We start from the raw sequence: 19,432 nt of genomic DNA on the forward strand, positions 1-19,432 counted from the left end.
GAAAGTGTCGGCCTGAAATGTTCTCCAAAGATGCTGCCAATCTCGTTGAATTACGCTAGCACTTTGTATCCTTCTGCTGTGAGTCATGGCATTGAAACATTCCTCCTCGTGACTTAAGGCCCTGTCCCTGAAAGGAAGCATGCAGGTACAGCAGGCAGTGAAGAAAGCCAATGGAATGTTGGCCTTCATAACATGAGGAGTTGAGTATAGGAGCAAAGAGGTCCTTCTGCAGATGTACCGGGCCCTGGTGAGACCGCACCTGGAGTACTGTGTGCATTTTTGGTCTCCAAATTTGAGGAAGGATATTCTTGCTATTGAGGGTGTGCAGCATAGGTTTACTAGGTTAATTCCCAGAATGGCGGGACTGTCATATGTTGAAAGACTGGAGCGACTAGACTTGTATACCCTGATATTTAGGATTAGAGGAGATCTTATCGAAACGTATAAGATTATTAAGGGGTTGGACACGTTAGAGGCAGGAAACATGTTCCCAATGTTGGGGGAGTCCAGAACAAGGGGTCACAGTTTAAGAATAAGGGGTAGGCCATTTAGAACTGAGATGAGGAAAATCTTTTTCAGTCAGAGAGTTGTGAATCTGTGGAATTCTCTGCCTCAGAAGGCAGTGGAGGCCAATTCTCTGAATGCATTCAAGAGAGAGCTAGATAGAGCTCTTAAGGATAGCGGAGTCAGGGGGTATGGGGAGAAGGCAGGAACGGGGTACTGATTGAGAATGATCAGCCATGATCACATTGAATGGCGGTGCTGGCTCGAAGGGCCGAATGGCCTCCTCCTGCACCTATTGTCTATTGTCTATTGTCCCAGTTCGGCGATTTTTAACATGGCTGCCAGCGACTAGGCTGTCGCCGCACGTTCGCCGGTGTGTCGCGGGCGTGGTCGTGAGTCATCTCCAATGAGTCGTAGCAGTTCTCGGGTCATCGCGGAAATTTTATTCTGTTCGAAATTTTTTGACGACAGCTGGCTTGACGCCAATAATCGTAGCTTGTCGTATCCTGTCGTATCCAGTCGTTGGCGCTGTCTTAGGTTGTCGCCAGGTGAATTTGGTTGTCGCCGGTGCTGATCCACCTTTTATAAGAATTTTGTTTGTTTGAATAAAGTAAATTTTTGGACATTTTGACCGAAGATTGATGTATGAAGTTCTGTATTTCAGAGTAGTTTCTCATGGCATCTCTTTCAAATAATCTAATTTTGACCAATAAAACAAAATAAAACAAAATAAAACAAAATCAAATAATTTAATTTCAGATGCTGGTTAAACCGAAGACAGACACGAAAAGCTGTAGTCAGGCAGCGGGTCAGTCAGCTCTGGAGAAAAGGAATAGGTGACTTTTGAAGAAGGGTCTCGACCCGAACGTCACCGATTCCTTTTCTCCAGAGATGCTGCCTGGCGCGTTGAATTGCTCGAGTTTTTGTGTCTGTCTCAGGTGTATAGGTTAATTGGCTTCAGTAAAATTGTAAATTGTCCCTAGTATGTGGGATAGTGCTAGTGTATGGGATGATCGCTGGTCGGCGCGGACTCCGTGAGCCAAAGGGTCTGTTTTCATGCTGTATCCCTGAAGTCTACTTGTCCCAAAATGACAAATACTTGTCCCACTTTGCGTAAAGCGGGAAATCTCCATTCTTTCATGTGTCAGGAAAGTATCATGAATGAGCACCTTGTGTGGATCGTCGTTGCTGTCGAATAGTTTTTCTCATGCATGTTTGTCATGCAAAGCGGCCGAGCAGAGCACGGCAGGCACTTGTGTAGGTGTGTAATGGTCGATTCTAGATGATCTTGGCATATATCCGCCCTCGGGAAATGAAACAAAGACATGCTGCATCCGAGTGATAATTCTATCCGCCCACAATTGTAAAATGGATGAATATTGTGTGAAATGGGAACTGTGTTTTCTACTACAGTCCTCGTGCCTTTTTTGTGAGATAGATATACTGACAGGTACCATTATCTTATCGTGGGTCGCCAGTTGTCGTAACTTGCCGTCGCCTAGGTGGTAGGTTGTCATAGCTTGTCGTAAGCATTGTCGTGGTCATTGTCATAGACATTGTCGTAGGGTTAAAAAAATCGAAGGTTTTTTGGCGATCTGCCACGACCTTGACAGTCGCCTGCAGTCGCCTTAAAAATCGCCGAAGTGGGACAAGCTCTTTAGGCTGTCATCAGTGTACATGTGGAAATTATACTGTGTTTTTCATAAGGCCATAAGTGATAGGAGTAGAATTAGGCCATTTGGCCCATCAAGTCTACTACGCCATCCGATCATGGCTGATCTATCTGTTTTTGTATGATGTTGAATGTTGATTTAAAAAAAAGAAGGGGACAGGAACAGATCTTTGGGTTATTCAGAGGCAATGATAGGGGAGGAGTTAGGGAAATCATTGCAGGTGATTGTTCAGCTACAACTACATTGATTGTAGTCCCATCCACATGTGGCCCAATGGGAACTCAGGCAAGCAGGCAGCTGGTGGAGGACAAAGCGAGGGTGACCCATCATAGGTTTTGTGGCAGGAACAGAAGTCTGTCTTGAGGATTCAAACCTGGAGTTGCAGGAAGGTTAGTTATCAATTTAGTAAGTTCAATCACGTTTTGAGATTGTTTTTGCTAGCACATCGATGGAAATTGCACTCCCTATTTTGAACCTAGTGTTTATAATTTTCAGTTTTGTTTAGTTTATTGTCACGTGTACATCTTTTATTGCGTGCTATCCAGTCAGCGGAAAGACAATACATGATTACAATCGAGCCATTTACAGTGTTTAGATACATGGTAAGGGAACAACATTTAATGCAAGGTGAAGCCAGCAAAGTCCAATCACGGGTAGTCCGAGGGTCACCAACGAGGTAGATAGTAGTTTGGGACTGCTCTTTGGTTGTGGTAGGATGATTCTGTTGCCTGATAAAAGCTGGCCTTCTGAAAATAGGGCCTTCTTGATTTTCCATCATAATTGGGAGAGACATTTCAATCTATTATATAACCAACAGGTTCTGATAGATTTTTGATACTAATCTAAAGGTAAAGTAGGAGACTGGAGACCCCGTAACCAAACATGTCCTCGTGTGGGCAATATCATTCCCTAACATAACGTGACTGAAGTTCCAGAGGGTGTTTAATGGAACTACAGACCATTGCGAATCTGCCGTGACTTCAGAAGAGATGGCTGCAATGAAATGAAGGGGAACTTTTGTGATAATTTATGAATAGCTGTGACTTCATTAACATTTTATGGGGTTTAGATAATGAATTGTTTTATAGCAGATCTGGGTCAGAGCAAGTTCATACTTTATAATCGTAGAGTAATTAGAACAATTCTCTTCAGTCAGTTTAATATTTTTGGTGAAACCTGGCAGCAGCAGCTATAAATAGGATCTAATTTTACAAAGGACAACACTCCTTTGATGGCGAATCTTGAAAAAGTACATCATATATATTGCAAATGTGTGCACACACATTCATACTCACAGACAAAGGCATGCACACACACACAACATAAATGCATGCACACAAACACAAACACACGCACACACACGCACACACAAACACACACCCACAAACAGTCACACACACACACCAACAGATACACATACACACACACACACATACACGCACACACACACACACACACCAACAGATACACATACACGCACATACAAACACACACACACACACACACACACACACACACACACACGCACACACACGCACACACAAACACACACCCACAAACAGTCACACACACACACCAACAGATACACATACACACACACACATACACGCACACACACACACACACACCAACAGATACACATACACGCACATACAAACACACACACACACACACACACACACAAACAATCCACAGTTTGTAGTTACATTCTAAATTTATTTTCAAGTTCTCAACCAATCATATTTCACTCCAAATTGCTTAACTTAGTGTCTTGGTATTAAGAAGAGCTAAAGCTAATCATGTTTTTTTCCTTTGCAGAGCCAAGCTCTCATTACGTCATTTCTTTGAAGGCCTTTAACAATGTGGGGCAGGGAGTCCCTCTGTATGAGAGCGCGACCACCAGAGCATTGTCAGGTAAGCTCCATTTGCATAGATAGAGAAGACATTATGTATTAAAAGAAACACAAAGAAAGGTCCCAACCTGTAATGTCACTTATTCATGTTCTCCAGCGATGCTGTCAGACCTGCTGAGTTACTCCAGCACTTTGTGTGGGTTTTTTTGTAAACCAGCATCTGCAGTTCCTTGTGTCTGATGCATTATGTATAATGGTGATAATACAAATACAGGTATACAGGTGTACAGGTCTTGTGTTATGCAAAGTATATCCTGTTGAAAATTTCCCATGGAAAACCATCCTGAGACACAATGCATTTCATCAAATGTTTATGAACTGTTCCATCAACATATATTTTGTCATTGATGTTGGATTTCAATTCTTAGAGTCAGAGTTGCACAGCACAGAAACATGCCCTCTGGCCACCATGTCACTGCTGCCCATTGCACCTATGCATGTTAAACCCGTTTATCTTCAACAGGTCCTTGTCCTTTTACACTTTGGTGATTGATGTACTTTCCTAAATGTTTCTTATGTGCTGTGAGAGTATTTGTCTCCACCAATTGGTAGAACTGCAGCTCACAGTACCAGAAACCCAGGTTCCATCCTGACCTCGGATGCTGGCTGTGTGACGTTTGCACATTCTCTCTGTCACCGTGTGTGTTTCCTCCGAGTGCTTCTGTCTCCTCCCACATCCCAAAGATGTGCGGGTCTTTAGGTTTTTTGACCACTGTAAATCGCCCCCAGTGTGGAAGGAGTGGATGAGGAAGTGAGATAACATAGAACTGCTGTAAACAGGTGATCGATGGTCAGTGTGGACTCCGTGGCCCGAAGGCCCTGTTTCCTTGCTATATCTCTAAATTAATTCCACCTCTTCAGGCAGCGCAATGCAGACTACAACCATTCTCTCTATGACCCCCTCGGGTCCCCTCTAAACATCTTACCTCTACCTTAAATGTACCTCCTACCTTAACCATAGGATACGGATTCTTACCAACTACCTTATTAATCTTCCTCATAATTGTATAAAAATCTATCAGGTCACCTTCGCAACCTCCTTAAGTACAGGGAAAACGAGCCCAGCCTATCCAGTCTTTCCACATAATTGAAATTATATAATTCAGGCAAAATGTTGATGAATTTCCTCTCAGTGAAAGCATCTCTCGGAAGATCACTTGGTTTGTAGTAAATCTTCTCAAAGTGAACTTTATCTTTTGCAACTTCAAAAGAATCAATTGCATATTCTCAAAGAAAAAAATACATCACTTGAAAAACCAGGAGAAAGAATTATTCAGGCCTGAAGGCATTAAATGACCTCTTCTGATCTGATGACCGGTAAAAGGCATTGGTAATGATGGAATGAATATCAAGATTGCTTTAACTCTCATTACACCTGGAAGTATTTAATACCAGCACTGAGCTCAAAGAATAATATCTCCAACTTCATCAGTTAAAATTTCAACATGTATTCAACTGAAGCAACACTTATTTGAATAACAATGTAGGTTCAATCGAAATAGAGGAGATGTCATTTGAAAATAAATTACTTTCTCGGATCCTACCGTGCATCAGATAAGCATTAGTTTATTGCAAATATAATCACTGTGGATAGAAACTTCTCAACCCCTTTGCATTATTCCTCTGCATGGACCTACAGTATCCTTAACACAGCCTTCAATTGCTTCTGGGAAAAATTGTGACTCAACGTTCCAAGAATGAATCTCAGACACTAGTTGTGAATTAAGGCAGAGGAAAGCACAAAGCGCTGGAGTAACTCAACGGGTCAGGCAGCATCCCTGGAGGACATGGACATGTGATGTTTCCGGTCGGGAACCTTCTTCAGACTGATTGTAGTAGGGGAGAGAACCCCAGAAAAGAGGTGGGAGTGGGACAAAGCCAACCAGACGATACAAGTGAAGGTATTTTGGATTGGTAGCAGGCTTGAGATAAGGAGAGAAGAGATGCAAAATGTTAAGTCCTTAATTCCCATCCGTAACTTCCCTTGAGAAGAGGGTGCCGATTATCTCCAGTCCTTGTGGGGGTGGTATTCCAATGGCACAGTTAGGAAGTCACTGCAATTTGATGCAGTTTCAAATGTTAGTTATGAGTTTGCCGTACTAGGTCTGGAGTTTCATATGGGACAGATTAAGGCAGGTCAGCCAAAGAACAATAGTGAACCAGATGGGTTGTTCCCAATCTGGGAATTCCAAGGTCATCATTGCTGAACTGAATTTAAAAGGGCATTAAATTCTCTCTTGTCAGTGAAGGTCACAGTGCAAAACAGAATGAGATAACATTAAAAAATACCCAATAGTTTTAATGTTAGTTTAGTTTAGTTTATTATTGTATGTGTTTCCAAAAGGCCATGGAGTCTCAGAACAAACATGAAAATGGACAGATGGGCTCTGTGGGCCAAAAGGCCTGTTTCTGCGCTATATCTCCAAACTAAACTAAATAGTATTGGGTAGACTGATGGGACTCAAGGCTGATAAATCCCCAGGGCCTGATGGTCTTCATCACAGGGTACTCCAGGAGGTGGTTCTAGAAATCGTGGACACATTGGTGATCATTTTCCAATGTTTAATAGATTCAGGATCAGTTCCTGTGGATTGGAGGGTAACTAATGTTATCCCACTTTTCAAGAAGGGAGCGAGAGAGAGAAAACAGGGACTTATAGACTAGTTGGCCTGACTTTGGTGGTGGGGAAGATGATGGAGTCAATTATTAAAGAGCCAATAACGGCGCATTTGGATAGCAGTAAAAGGATTGGTCCAAGTCAGCATGGATTTATGGAGGGGAAATCCTGCTTGACTAATCTTCTGGAATTTTTTGAGGATGTGACAAGTAAAATGGACGAAGGAGATACAGTGGATGTAGTGTATCTAGACTTTCAGAAAGCCTTTGATAAGGTCCCACACAGGAGGTTGGTGAGCAAAATTAGAGCACATGGGATTGGTGTAGGGTATTGACATGGATAGAGAATTGGTTGGCAGACAGGAAGCATGAAGTAGGAATAAACGGGCCCTTTTCAGAATGACAGGCAGTGGCGAGTGGAATGCCGCAAGCCTTGGTGCTGGGGCTGCAACTGTTTACAATATATATTATTGATTTGAATGATGGAATTAGAAGTAACACTAGCAAGTTTGCAAATGACACAAAGTTGGGTGACAGTGTGAACTGCGAGGAGGATGTTAGGAGGTTGCAGGGTGATGGACAGGTTAGAGTATAGGAGCAAAGAGTTCTTCTGCAGTTGTATAGGGCCCTGGTGAGACCAGATCTGGAGTATTGTGTGCAGTTTTAATCTCCTAATTTGAGGAAGGACTTCCTTGCCATTGAGGCAGTGCAGTGTAGGTTCACGAGGTTAATCCCTGGGATGGCGGGACTGTCATATGAGGAAAGATTGGAAAAACTGGGCTTGTACTCACTGGAGTTTAGAAGGATGAGAGGGGATCTTATAGAGACGTATAAAATTATAAAAGGATGTAGATGTAGAAAAAATATTCAAGCTAGATGCAAGAAAAATATTCCCAATGCTGGGGCAGTCCAGAACCAGGGGCCACAGTCTAAGAATAAAGGGGAGGCCATTTAAAATTGAGGTGAGAAGGAACTTTTTCACCCAGAGAGTTGTGAAGTTGTGGAATTCTCTGCCACAGAAGGCAGTGGAGGCCAATTCATTGGATGAATGTAAACGAGAGTTAGATAGAGATCTAGGGGCTAGTGGAATCAAGGGATATGGGAAGAAGGCAGGCACAGGTTACTGATTGTGGATGATCAGCCATGATCACAATGAATGGTGGTGCTGGCTCGAAGGGCCAAATGGCCTCCTCCTGCACCTATTTTCTATGTTTCTATGTTTCTATTAAACTAAAGATGCTTAAAATTGATCAGCAGCAGCATGTTAAACATGGTAAAAAGCAATCCAAAATAAACTTTGCATAATTTATATTAGCTGTTATATAATACCAGTTTAGTTAATAAGCTGAATTTAATTTCAATTTAAACCCCAATCTATTGATCATTAATCTGGACCTTTGGAGTACTGGTCTCGTAACTTGACCACTGCACTCTGCTCACACTGTTCTTGTCAGATGTACAAGGCCATGTTCGATCCTGACGTCAAATTTACACTTTCACCTTCTATTGATTAAACTTGGTCTTTGGATGCAATGATTTCCATTGTAAAGTATTCACCAACTGTATGCAATTGAATTAGCTGCTTAATATCCTTGGATGTAAAATTATTGGCCTCACTGTCATGTAGAACATTGAACAGAGAAAACCACAGCAGGTCAAACAGTATCGATGGAAAGTGAAATAAAATTAATGGGGAAAAGATTTAATAAGAATCCGAGGGGTATCTGAGAGGTAACTTTGTCACACAAAGGGTGGTGGTTGTATGGAACAAGCTGCCAGAGGAGGTAGTTGACGCTGGGACTATCCCATCGTTTAAGAAACTGTTAGACAGGTACATGGATATGACAGGTTTGGAGGGACATGGACCAAGCGCAGGCAGGTGGGACTGGGGTAGCTGGGACATTGTTGGCCATTGTGGGCAAGTTGGGCCGAAGGGCCGGTTTCTATACTGTATCACTCTATGGCTCTATGACTAATGAGCTTTCAGAACTTTGCTTTCTGATAGAATATATTTGTTCAACTTTGGCTGTAAACAACTGCAATACTATACAGTGTTTTAAGAAATAACTGCTTGGGAATATCTGAAAAATGTTCAACAAGAGTAAATTTGAGAGTAAGAATATATTCCCATTTATCATGAATAGGACATTATTTTTTTAAGTGGATTTCAGATTTGGAAATTGCTTACTGACCATTGTTCAATACCATTTTTTTTCTCCCCTGATTTATCCTTGATACACTGACACTCATCCCACCACTTCTTATTGTGCCGTGAGCTGATCAACAGCAGAGCTCAATACCCAGGGGGCTTGAAATAAAATGAAGTGATCCTCTGACCAGATGTGTTGTTGCTCTACTGACCTAAGTTCAGTGAGAGTGGAGAAATATAAAAGTACTACCCTTCTAGCCAGCAACATTTCCATGAATCTTTTCCAGTAATTGTTTGACCTTTTCTATCCTTCTGCTTTATATTTTGTTCATTTTCCCAGTCATTAATTCCTTTTATTCCCTCCTTATTGTTTTACCATTTACTCCGTCAAATGGTTATTTCAATGATTCTGACTCTGATTTCACTAAGTGTACGAATTATTTAAAATAATTTTCTGGGACTGGGATTTTCCTATTCTACTGGCAGCCCTGCAGATACACTTATATCCTTGTCCCTTGTGGTCTGAGAATCGTCCTCACCTAATGTTGGACGTTTTGTGCTCAATACATATTCTTATGGGCCTAGACCAATTTATCTGATGAAGGATCTCGACCTGAAACATCACCTATTTCTATTCCTTTTCTCCAGGGATGCTGCCTGAGCCACTGAGTAACTTCAGCATTCTGTGTCTACCTTCAGTGTAAATCAACATCTACAGTTCCTTCTTACACATAGACAATAGACAATAGACAATAGGTGCAGGAGTAGGCCATTCAGCCCTTCGAGCCAGCACCTCCATTCAATGCGATCATGGCTGATCACTCTCAATCAGTACCCCGTTCCTGCCTTCTCCCCATACCCCCTCACTCCGCTATCCTTAAGAGCTCTATCCAGCTCTCTCTTGAAAGCATCCAACGAACTGGCCTCCACTGCCTTCTGAGGCAGAGAATTCCACACCTTCACCACCCTCTGACTGAAAAAGTTCTTCCTCATCTCCGTTCTAAATGGCCTACCCCTTATTCTTAAACTGTGGCCCCTTGTTCTGGACTCCCCCAACATTGGGAACATGTTATCTGCCTCTAATGTGTCCAATCCCCTAATTATCTTATATGTTTCAATAAGATCCCCCCTCATCCTTCTAAATTCCAGTGTATACAAGCCCAATCGCTCCAGCCTTTCAACATACGACAGTCCCGCCATTCCGGGAATTAACCTAGTGAACCTACGCTGCACGCCCTCCATAGCAAGAATATCCTTCCTCAAATTTGGAGACCAAAACTGCACACAGTACTCCAGGTGCGGTCTCACCAGGGCCCGGTACAACTGTAGAAGGACCTCTTTGCTCCTATACTCAACTCCTCTTGTTACGAAGGCCAACATTCCATTGGCTTTCTTCACTGCCTGCTGTACCTGCATGCTTCCTTTCATTGACTGATGCACTAGGACACCCAGATCTCGTTGAACTCCCCCTCCTCCTAACTTGACACCATTCAGATAATAATCTGCCTTTCTATTCTTACTTCCAAAGTGAATAACCTCACACTTATCTACATTAAACTGCATCTGCCATGTATCCGCCCACTCACACAACCTGTCCAAGTCACCCTGCAGCCTTATTGCATCTTCCTCACAATTCACACTACCCCCCAACTTAGTATCATCTGCAAATTTGCTATTCTTGTGGAATTGTTCTATTATTCTAGTAACAGGAGTTTGTGTAGATCTTAATTCCAGACTTATTTTGAGTGGCAGTCTTTGATTACTTTGTAGAAATTGACATTTTAAGTGCACATTCAGTGAAAAAAATGTAAATGGAATAGACTCAACAACAAAAAAAAAGTGCAATATTCAGTAGCAGTTGGAATCATATGTTTGGGTCAACAGTTACCTGATTTAACTCTCTCAGATGTATAAATGGAAGTATGTAAATCTCAATCATATCCCCACAACATTAGACAAGTTTCATTGACATCATTTCAGCAATAGGCAAAATTACTTGTTAGGCTCAGAGAGAGAGACCGTCAACTTTTTGAAGAGTTCATTAAAGGACTGTTGTACTGTGACTTCATGTCACACCTTCTCTAAAGTGTTGAGGGCAAATAACAATAATAAGGTAAATAACTGTGACCTCTCGAACTTCATTTAACAAGTTTTGTTCCTCCAGGAAAGAGTTTTCTATGGGAAGGGGAAACCAAAGTTGAATCCTCTTGAGAATCAAATTGTTATCCTGGGGAAACTGGCAAGAGTGGAGATTTGTTAAAAGTGACGCGGCAAACAAGCCTGACATTTATTATAGTGTGAGGCTATTTCAGTGTGGTTCACTGCATCAGAAGCCTACTTTCTGAGGTGTTTCTCTGCAATGAAATCAGAATAAACTTCCCAGGAGGGAAATTCTTAAACCCTTGTCTAAATCATTCCAATTGTTAACGTTCACATCAGTCAAGCTCAAAGAATAGCCCAGGGTTCGGCGAAGAAAATATAGAACATAAAACATGCCACTGCACTAGTGGAATTATTTGCCAGTAAAATATTTTGAGGCTGAATGCCTCTAATGCACGATCACAACTAAAAAGGGAAAATGCTAGGAATACTCAGCAGGTCAGGGAGCACCTGTTGGGAAAGAAACAGAGTTAACATTTCAAGTTCATGGCCTTTCGTTAGAAGTGAGACAAGTTAGAAATCAAAATTGTCTTGGGTTGCAGAGAACTGGAAGGGGTGGCGAGAACAGTGTCTGTACAGTCCTAGTGGCTGTGAAGCCAACTGCAAAAGGGTGGTGTGGGTTGGTTAATTGGAGCTGATCAGACAAGAGGAGATGTAATAGGAGATAAGAGGAGGTAAGAAGTAAGGCAGAGAAGGAGAGAGAGAGCGAGAGAGAGAAATGCCGGAAGTGAGATATAAAGTACTCCATATTCTGAAAACACGTAGTATTTTGTCTCAGTTCCCCTGTAGTGCCTCCATGTTGTTCCATGTTTTTCCATGATAAATTATTCTTGGGCTACCTCCCATAGCCCTGCTTTTCCGGTCACAGACTCCTCATAGACCCTGACACTCTGACCGTCAAAAACTTTGATGTCCTATGCCAACCCTAATGTACCTGCTCCTGACCCTATGCCAACTGCACTATGCTCTGGTGGACTCACTCTCTGATCTGGGGCAGCCTGATCTATCAAGTCACTAGATTATTGGGCTATGAGGGGTAGGCCATTTAGAACTGAGATGAGAAAAAACTTTTTCAGTCAGAGAGTTGTGAATCTGTGGAATTCTCTGCCTCAGAAGGCAGTGGAGGCCAATTCTCTGAATACATTCAAGAGAGAGCTGGATAGAGCTCTTAAGGATAGCGGAGTCAGGGGGTATGGGGAGAAGGCAGGAACGGGGTATTGATTGAGAATGATCAGCCATGATCACATTGAATGACGGTGCTGGCTCGAAGGGCCGAATGGCCTCCTCCTGCACCTATTGTCTATTGTCTATTCTGCAGTGCCCCAATGAGGTCAACAAACTTTCAATTAGGTCATTAAGATTCTCCCTCCACATCAGAAACACTTCCAGTCCCACTTATCCAATGGTTCATCCATTTCTCCACACTAAGCCCGATTAAATGATTGCCCTTCTGGTGCCCCCCCCCCCCCATTCCACACCTGGCCACTGTCCGGCAGAGCACAATTTCCTGTTCAACATAGCTGGAAATAAGTGTGCGGCCATTTCATTCGCTGAAAACTATAGAGTTAGAAGTGAACCCTTGACTGAGCTGGTCATTGATTTGCAGTCAATACTTACCACAGCACACGATTACTTCTAATCCCATATATTTCTGTCATTTGTGTAAAGAAACTGGAATCTGCTTGGAATTCTTCTGTCAAAAATCGAGGAAGTGATAATACTTTGTCATTCCATCTTTACATTTTCTTTGAAAAAGAAGGAATAGATTGAAAGGAATAAGCAAATATTTTTTTTAAAGAATGGTTTACATTTGCGGTGGCACAGTTGCGTAACGGTAGAGTTGCTGCCTTACATCACCAAAGATGTGGGTTTGGGCCTAACTATGGGTGCTGACTGTACGGAGTTTGTACGTTCTCCCCGTGACCGTGTGGGTTTTATCCAGGTGCTCTGGTTTCCTCCCACACTATAATCATTAAACTAAACTAAATTTCCTTACAGGATGATGGGAACAGAAATTAAAGGCATTTTTCTGTAATTTCTTAAATTTGGGAATTGTGTCATTCCCAATTGCATAATTTTTAGCTTTTATTTAATCTTTTTTGAAACATTTTTCTGTTCAATTCGTTCTCCAATTACTTATTTCTGTGATCCTCTACCACACGTAATACCCAAAGATAATTTTTACAGTCCCTTCCAGATGCCCTATTAGAGTCTTATCACAGCTCAATTATTGCTTAAGTTCATTCCATTTTTAAATATTTTCTTTGTTGTCTGTCCCCCTGAAGCCATATTCAGGAACTCATTAGAAAATTAAGTCTGTGATTCAAAGCCCAAGATTTGTAAATCTGTAAATATTCAAGACGTGAAGGGTCAAGATCTCTTTTCCCCTTCCATGTTTTCCCACCACTTGTCCTGTCCAGATTCTGTGTGTTCTAATTGGCTTGGAGAATGAAATAAGCACCAAGCTCTCAGCCTCAGCATGCGCCATTCTTCCTCTGCAATGGGTGTGGGGCCTATGCCTTTAGCCCTATTATCTCACAAAGTGGTTAACTTGCAATTTGTATTGAGAACGCTCTTGTCACGTATGTTGGGATGTGTTACTATGTTAAAACCATTACATCAGTACAGATTGTCGCGGGATGACCGGAATGGAGGCGACGGCTACAATGGGCCTTTGTGGCTAGCTGCAGCTGGGACTGTAAAATGACGCCAAAATAGCACCTCTTGCATATGGACTCAGTGGGCTGTTCTGTGCATACTGTACTGACTGTGCTTATTCACGACGATAGTCTTGCTAAATTGTACGCGATAAATGTATTTCACTGTATCTGGCACACGTGACAATAAGAAGAGTCTCGACCTGAAACGTCGCCCATTCCTTCTCTCCTGAGATGCTGCCCGACCTGCTGAGTTACTCCAGCATTTTGTGAATAAAGAAACCATTGATCATTGTTGTTGCTATTGGTGTAAACTGAGGGCCAGCCAAACTACCAAGTCCAATATTATTCACCTCAGACAAAGAAAACAAAGCACAGACAAGTCATCAGAACCACAGATAGTTTCAGCATGTTTTAATAAAAGATTGTCCAATTACTGGATTATTCACATGTTTGTGTGGATTGCCTGACTGAATTAACAGTATTTTTTTTTTTTAATTTTCTCTTTCATTTCATGCCATTTTTAATTTTGTATCTTTCACTTCTTGCTTAATGCCACTGTTTCCTTTTTTTCTGCTCCTTGATTTGATGCATGTTTTGTTTACTCTCATGTCCCAGACCCTGTTGATCCCTTAGATGTTGATTTGTTTCATTTGTTCGATGACCTTCCTACCTCAGTCCCAGATACCTCCACCCCTATGCTACCACCTGTAGGTGTTCAAGCCATGGCAGTCCGTCACGACTCCGTCAGGGTCAGCTGGGCAGATAACTCAGTGCCTAAAAACCAGAAGGGGACATCAGACATCCGCTTTTATACTGTTCGATGGAGAACAAGCTACTCTGCCAATGCCAAGTACAAAGTAAGAGTTCATCCACATTTTCTTGAATCCTTATCTTTCTTAAAATTATTTCAAAGAATAGCAATTTCTAATTTGAAGTTAAACTTGTTTTTTTTTTGTTTCTTTGTTGGTTAGTTCATTTTAATTAATTTCCATTGTTAAAAAGGTGAGGGAAAGAAAGCCATTTTGACATTTTACTAGATAAATGTACTTCTTTTACAGACAGGAGTAATGCACAGCAGGTAATTCCTACATTTGCTTGGTGGTCAATGTTGAATTAACTGCACTAATCTAGGGATGCAGCATGACTCACTTTAAAGTTAATTATCTGCACTGTCTGTGGTTTCGGCAATTGCTTTTGGTCTTAGTTCAATTGCAGTATAATTGGTTCTGGAATCAATGCAGACCTGGTAATACTGAGCTTCCATGCTCAGATTCCAGTCATGAAGATTTCCATGTGAGGGAATGGGTTGGTCTTTCGTAACCTGAGCTTTTGAGGAGGAACAATCAAATAATTCACAAGTTCACAAGTTATAGGAGTAAATTAGGCCTTTCAGCACATCGCATCTACTCTGCCATTCAATCATGGCTGATCTCTGCCTCCTAATCCCATTTTCCTGCCTTCTCCCCATAACCCTTGACACCCGTTCTAATCAAGAATTTGTCTTTCTCTGCTTTAAAAATATCCATTGACTTGGCCTCCGCAGCCCTCTGTGGCAATGAGTTCCACAGATTAACTACCCTCTGACTACAGAATTTCCTCCTCACCTCCTTTCTAAAAGAACACCCGTTAATTCTGAGGCTATGACCTCTGGTCCTAGACTCTCCCACCAGTGGAAACATCCTTTCCACATCCACTCTATCTATGCCTTTCATTATTCTGTACGTTTCAAAGAGGTCCCCTCCGCAACCTTCTAAACTCCAGCAAGTAGAGGCCCCATGCTGCCAAACGCTTATCGTATGCTAACCCAGTCATTCCTGGGATCATTCTCGTAAACCTGTTCTGGACCCACTCCAGAGTCAGCACACCCTTCCTCAGATATGGGGCCTAAATGTATTCACGTAATGCTCTTCATGGGCATTGCTCTTCCTTCCTACCCCCGAGCCCCTGATATTTTGTATGTCAACAAGGTTCAGACAGAGGAGAAATGCACCTGCATGAGTCTTCCAGCTAGATTCATGTCTTGGGGCAAACCAAAGGTGAGCTCATAGCTCCAGCAAAATTGTGTTTTGTTTCCCACTAAAGAATAAATCTTGACTTTCTCCAATGTAGCTTATCATCTCCCCATAAACTGATGGCCACAACAAAGCTACATTTAAAGCTACAGGCAACCCCTGCTTAAAGGCGGTTGCGTTCCAAGAAAATCATCCATTTAAGGATTTTAGAGTTAATTTTATTCTATATCGTCATTTTTTGTGCAGTAGATTCAATAGATTCTACCTTCTCTGTTTGCAGTCAGTCACTCACCTCCAGTGTTTTCTGTCTTTTAATTGTAGTCTGTGGAGGCAACAAGTTTGAGTCACACGGTTACAAATCTCAAACCCAACACCATGTATGAGTTCTCCATCATGGTAACCAAAGGACGGAGGTCTAGCACATGGAGTATGACCGCACATGCTACAACATATGAGGCTGGTAAGACTTTATAAACTGTCTGAACCGTGGAAAGCCAGCTGGTCTAATAATCGTGCTACATCTTCTTGGTTGAATGAATGGGAAAACTCGTGTTCAGGGGTTTGCAGTCACGTCGATATTGATTTTCTGCTTCTTCACCAATTGTGTAGCATGCTGTGTGATTGCAAAGTAAAATGTTAGTTACACTCTGCGATAGTGATAGCCAAAAATGACAAGCTTAAGAGTCATAAAATTTTACAGCAAAGAACCAGGCCCTTTGGGCCAGCATGCCTATGCTGGGTCATCAGTACTAATTCCATTTACCAACGTTTATCAAGATTTGATCCACATTCTTCTATGTCCAACCATCTTTGGCTGCTTCATCAATGAACTTCAGTCAATGATAAGGACAGAGGTAGGGATGTTCGATGATGATTGCACAATGTTCAGCACTATTCACGACTCCTTGGATAATGAATGAGTCCACGTCCAAATGCCGCAAGACCTGATATCAGTAGGACCAGCACCTGCAACTTCTTTGTTTCTACATTTTGAGAGCAAGACATTTTGTGCAGGCCTGGGCTGACAGATGCTAAGTAACGTTCATTTCACACAAGTGCTGGGCAATGACTGTATCCAAGAAGAGAAAATCCAGCTATCATTGAACCTGAACACTCAATGATATCACCACTACTGAATCGCCCATTATCAAAATCCCAGGAGTTGACCTTGACCAGTTATTGAACTGGAATAATCGGGTACACAATGTGACTACGAGACCAGGTCAGTGGCTAAGTATGCTGAGATGAGCAACTCACCTCCTCACTCTCCAAGCTCAGTCCACCATCTGCAAGGCTCAATTCTGAACCGTGAACACACACCCTCCATGTGCCTGGATGTGTGTTCGACAAGATCAGCACAATGCTGGACAACACAGCCTGCTTGATGACCAGCCACTCACTCCTCCACCGACATACAATAGTACAACAGGATGCACTGCAAACATTCACCAAGACTCCTTCAATAGCACCTTCCAAATGAACAACCTCGACCAGTTACAAGGATCCAGGCTGGAAAGGCATGGAAACGCAGCCACCTGGAATTTGCCCTCCAAACTATGCATCGTCCTGACTTGAAAATATATCACCATTCCTTCACCGTCTCTAGGTGAACGAACGGTGTTATATCCTAGAATCACATTGCTGACAGCATTGTGTGTCAAGGGCGGCACGGTGGCGCAGCGGTAGAGTTGCTGCCTTACAGCGAATGCAGCGCCGGAGACTCGGATTCGATCCTGACTACGGGTGCTGTACTGTACGGAGTTTGTACGTTCTCCCCGTGACCTGCGTGGGTTTTCTCCGAGATCTTCGGTTTCCTCCCACACTCCAAAGACGTACAGGTTTGTAGGTTAATTGGCTGGGCAAATGTAAAAAAATTGTCCCTAGTGGGTGTAGGATAGTGTTAATGTGCGGGGATCGCTGGGCGGCGCGGACCCGGTGGGCCGAAGGGCCTGTTTCTGCGCTGTATCTAAAATCTAAAATCTAAAATCTGCACACACCTGAAGCACTGGAGCTGTTCAAAAAGGCAACTCATCACTACCTTCTCAAAAGTAATCAGAGATGGGCAATTAAATGCTGGCTCAGCCTGCAAAGCCCACATCCCTTGAATGAATAAAAACAAATCAAGATTTCATCCAGGCACTTGAGCACTTACCTCCACCACCCACACAGGCAGCGTGTTGTCGAACACACTTTCTTCAGATATCACTAAGCACAAAGGAGAGTCCAGCATCAGAACCAAGGATGTTGCCAGGATTAGAGGGTCTAAGCTATAGGGATAGGTTGATTTGACTGGGTCTTCCTTGAAGAGCAGGAGGATGAGGTGTATAAAATCATGAGAGGAATAGATCGGGGAGATGCACAGAATCTCTTGCCCAGAGTAGGGGAATCGAAGACCAGAGGACATAGGTTCTAGGTGAAGGGGAAAAGATTTAATAGGAATCTGAGGGATAACTTTTTCACACAAAGGGTGGTGGGTGTATGGAAGAGTTAGTAGAGGCTGGGACTATCCCACCATTTAAGAAACAGTTAGACAGGTACATGGATAGGACAAGTTTGGAAGGATATGGACCAAGCGCTAGCAGGGACTAGCCAGTGTGGGCAAGATGGGCTGAAGGGCCTGTTCCACACCGTATCACTCTATGACTCTATGACCTATCGGCCAACTTGACTTGGGTGCTGAAAATGAGATGAGAGATGCTGCACATTAAAATAGGACAACATTTAAAATAAATAAGTAGCAAAATATGAAATATACCAATCAACTCGGACTTGGCCAAGAAGTGACCCAACAGTGACCTTTACGATTAAATAAGGTTTATGTAAGTTGGACATAGAGATTGTTTTTAATTCTGGGATAGGTCAAAACTTAAAACCATCAGTATAAAATAATCAGCTGCTCATCAGCGAATTTAGAACTAATTTCTTTACCAGGGAATTGCCAGGATGTGGGAATCACCCCTGCAAGGAATGCAGGGGACAAGTTAGCTGAAAATGAACACTCAGAGAGTTGTAAATCTGTGGAATTCTCTGCCTCAGAAGGCAGTGGAGGCCAATTCTCTGGATGCTTTCAAGAGAGAGTTAGATAGAGCTCTTATTGATAGCGGGGTCAGGGGGTATGGGGAGAGGGCAGGAACGGGGTACTGATTGTGGATGATCAGCCATGATCACATTGAATGGCGGTGCTGGCTCAAAGGGCCGAATGGCCTGCTCCTGTTTATTGTCTGTTGTCTATTGAAAATTAAATATGTTTGTTAGGGGGAAGTGATTAGGTTATACTAATATCATTGGGCAAGGAATGATGGAAAGAGCCTGTATTGAGTGGTAAGGTGAGCCCAGACTCTGTGCAAATGGCTAGTTTCTGTGTTTTATACTCCATATATGATTCTACATACCACTGTGGTGAGCTCAAATGAACTGTGAAGAAAAAAAATTAATGGTAACTTTGCTGAGGAAGTCCAATATAAACTTACAGAAAAAACGTTTCCAACAGAATAGCAAAAAAGGCAGGAAGTCTGAGATAGCAGCTCTGTCAAGGACGTGGCACAGACACAATGGACATCTCATGCTGCATGATTCTTTGACATTTTGATTTTTTCTGTATTCATCAACTGTGTTGTCTGTCTGCCACACATTACGTTCAGCTGGATTGTAGGCAGTCAACCAGTGTTCAAGTGAACACAGCAACACTGTGCAGGGATATTGTTGCATGGCTATCTCTCCGTGTTTCATCCAAGGAATTGTTGTT

At 42.5% G+C, this 19,432-nt stretch overlaps 1 protein-coding gene across 1 annotated transcript in view; it reads left to right on the forward strand.

Moving 5' to 3' along the window:
* Positions 1 to 19,432, forward strand: part of dcc (DCC netrin 1 receptor) — a 1,038,091-nt gene that overhangs the window by 924,927 nt on the left and 93,732 nt on the right. The window contains exons 16-18 of the mRNA XM_078421445.1: positions 3,996 to 4,091; positions 14,291 to 14,532; positions 16,009 to 16,147. Coding sequence (XP_078277571.1) covers positions 3,996 to 4,091; positions 14,291 to 14,532; positions 16,009 to 16,147 — 477 coding nt within the window. The remainder of the gene's footprint in view (positions 1 to 3,995; positions 4,092 to 14,290; positions 14,533 to 16,008; positions 16,148 to 19,432) is intronic.

Source organism: Rhinoraja longicauda, chromosome 1 (genome assembly GCF_053455715.1).
Source record: "Rhinoraja longicauda isolate Sanriku21f chromosome 1, sRhiLon1.1, whole genome shotgun sequence".
Taxonomy (NCBI): Eukaryota; Metazoa; Chordata; class Chondrichthyes; order Rajiformes; family Arhynchobatidae; genus Rhinoraja; species Rhinoraja longicauda.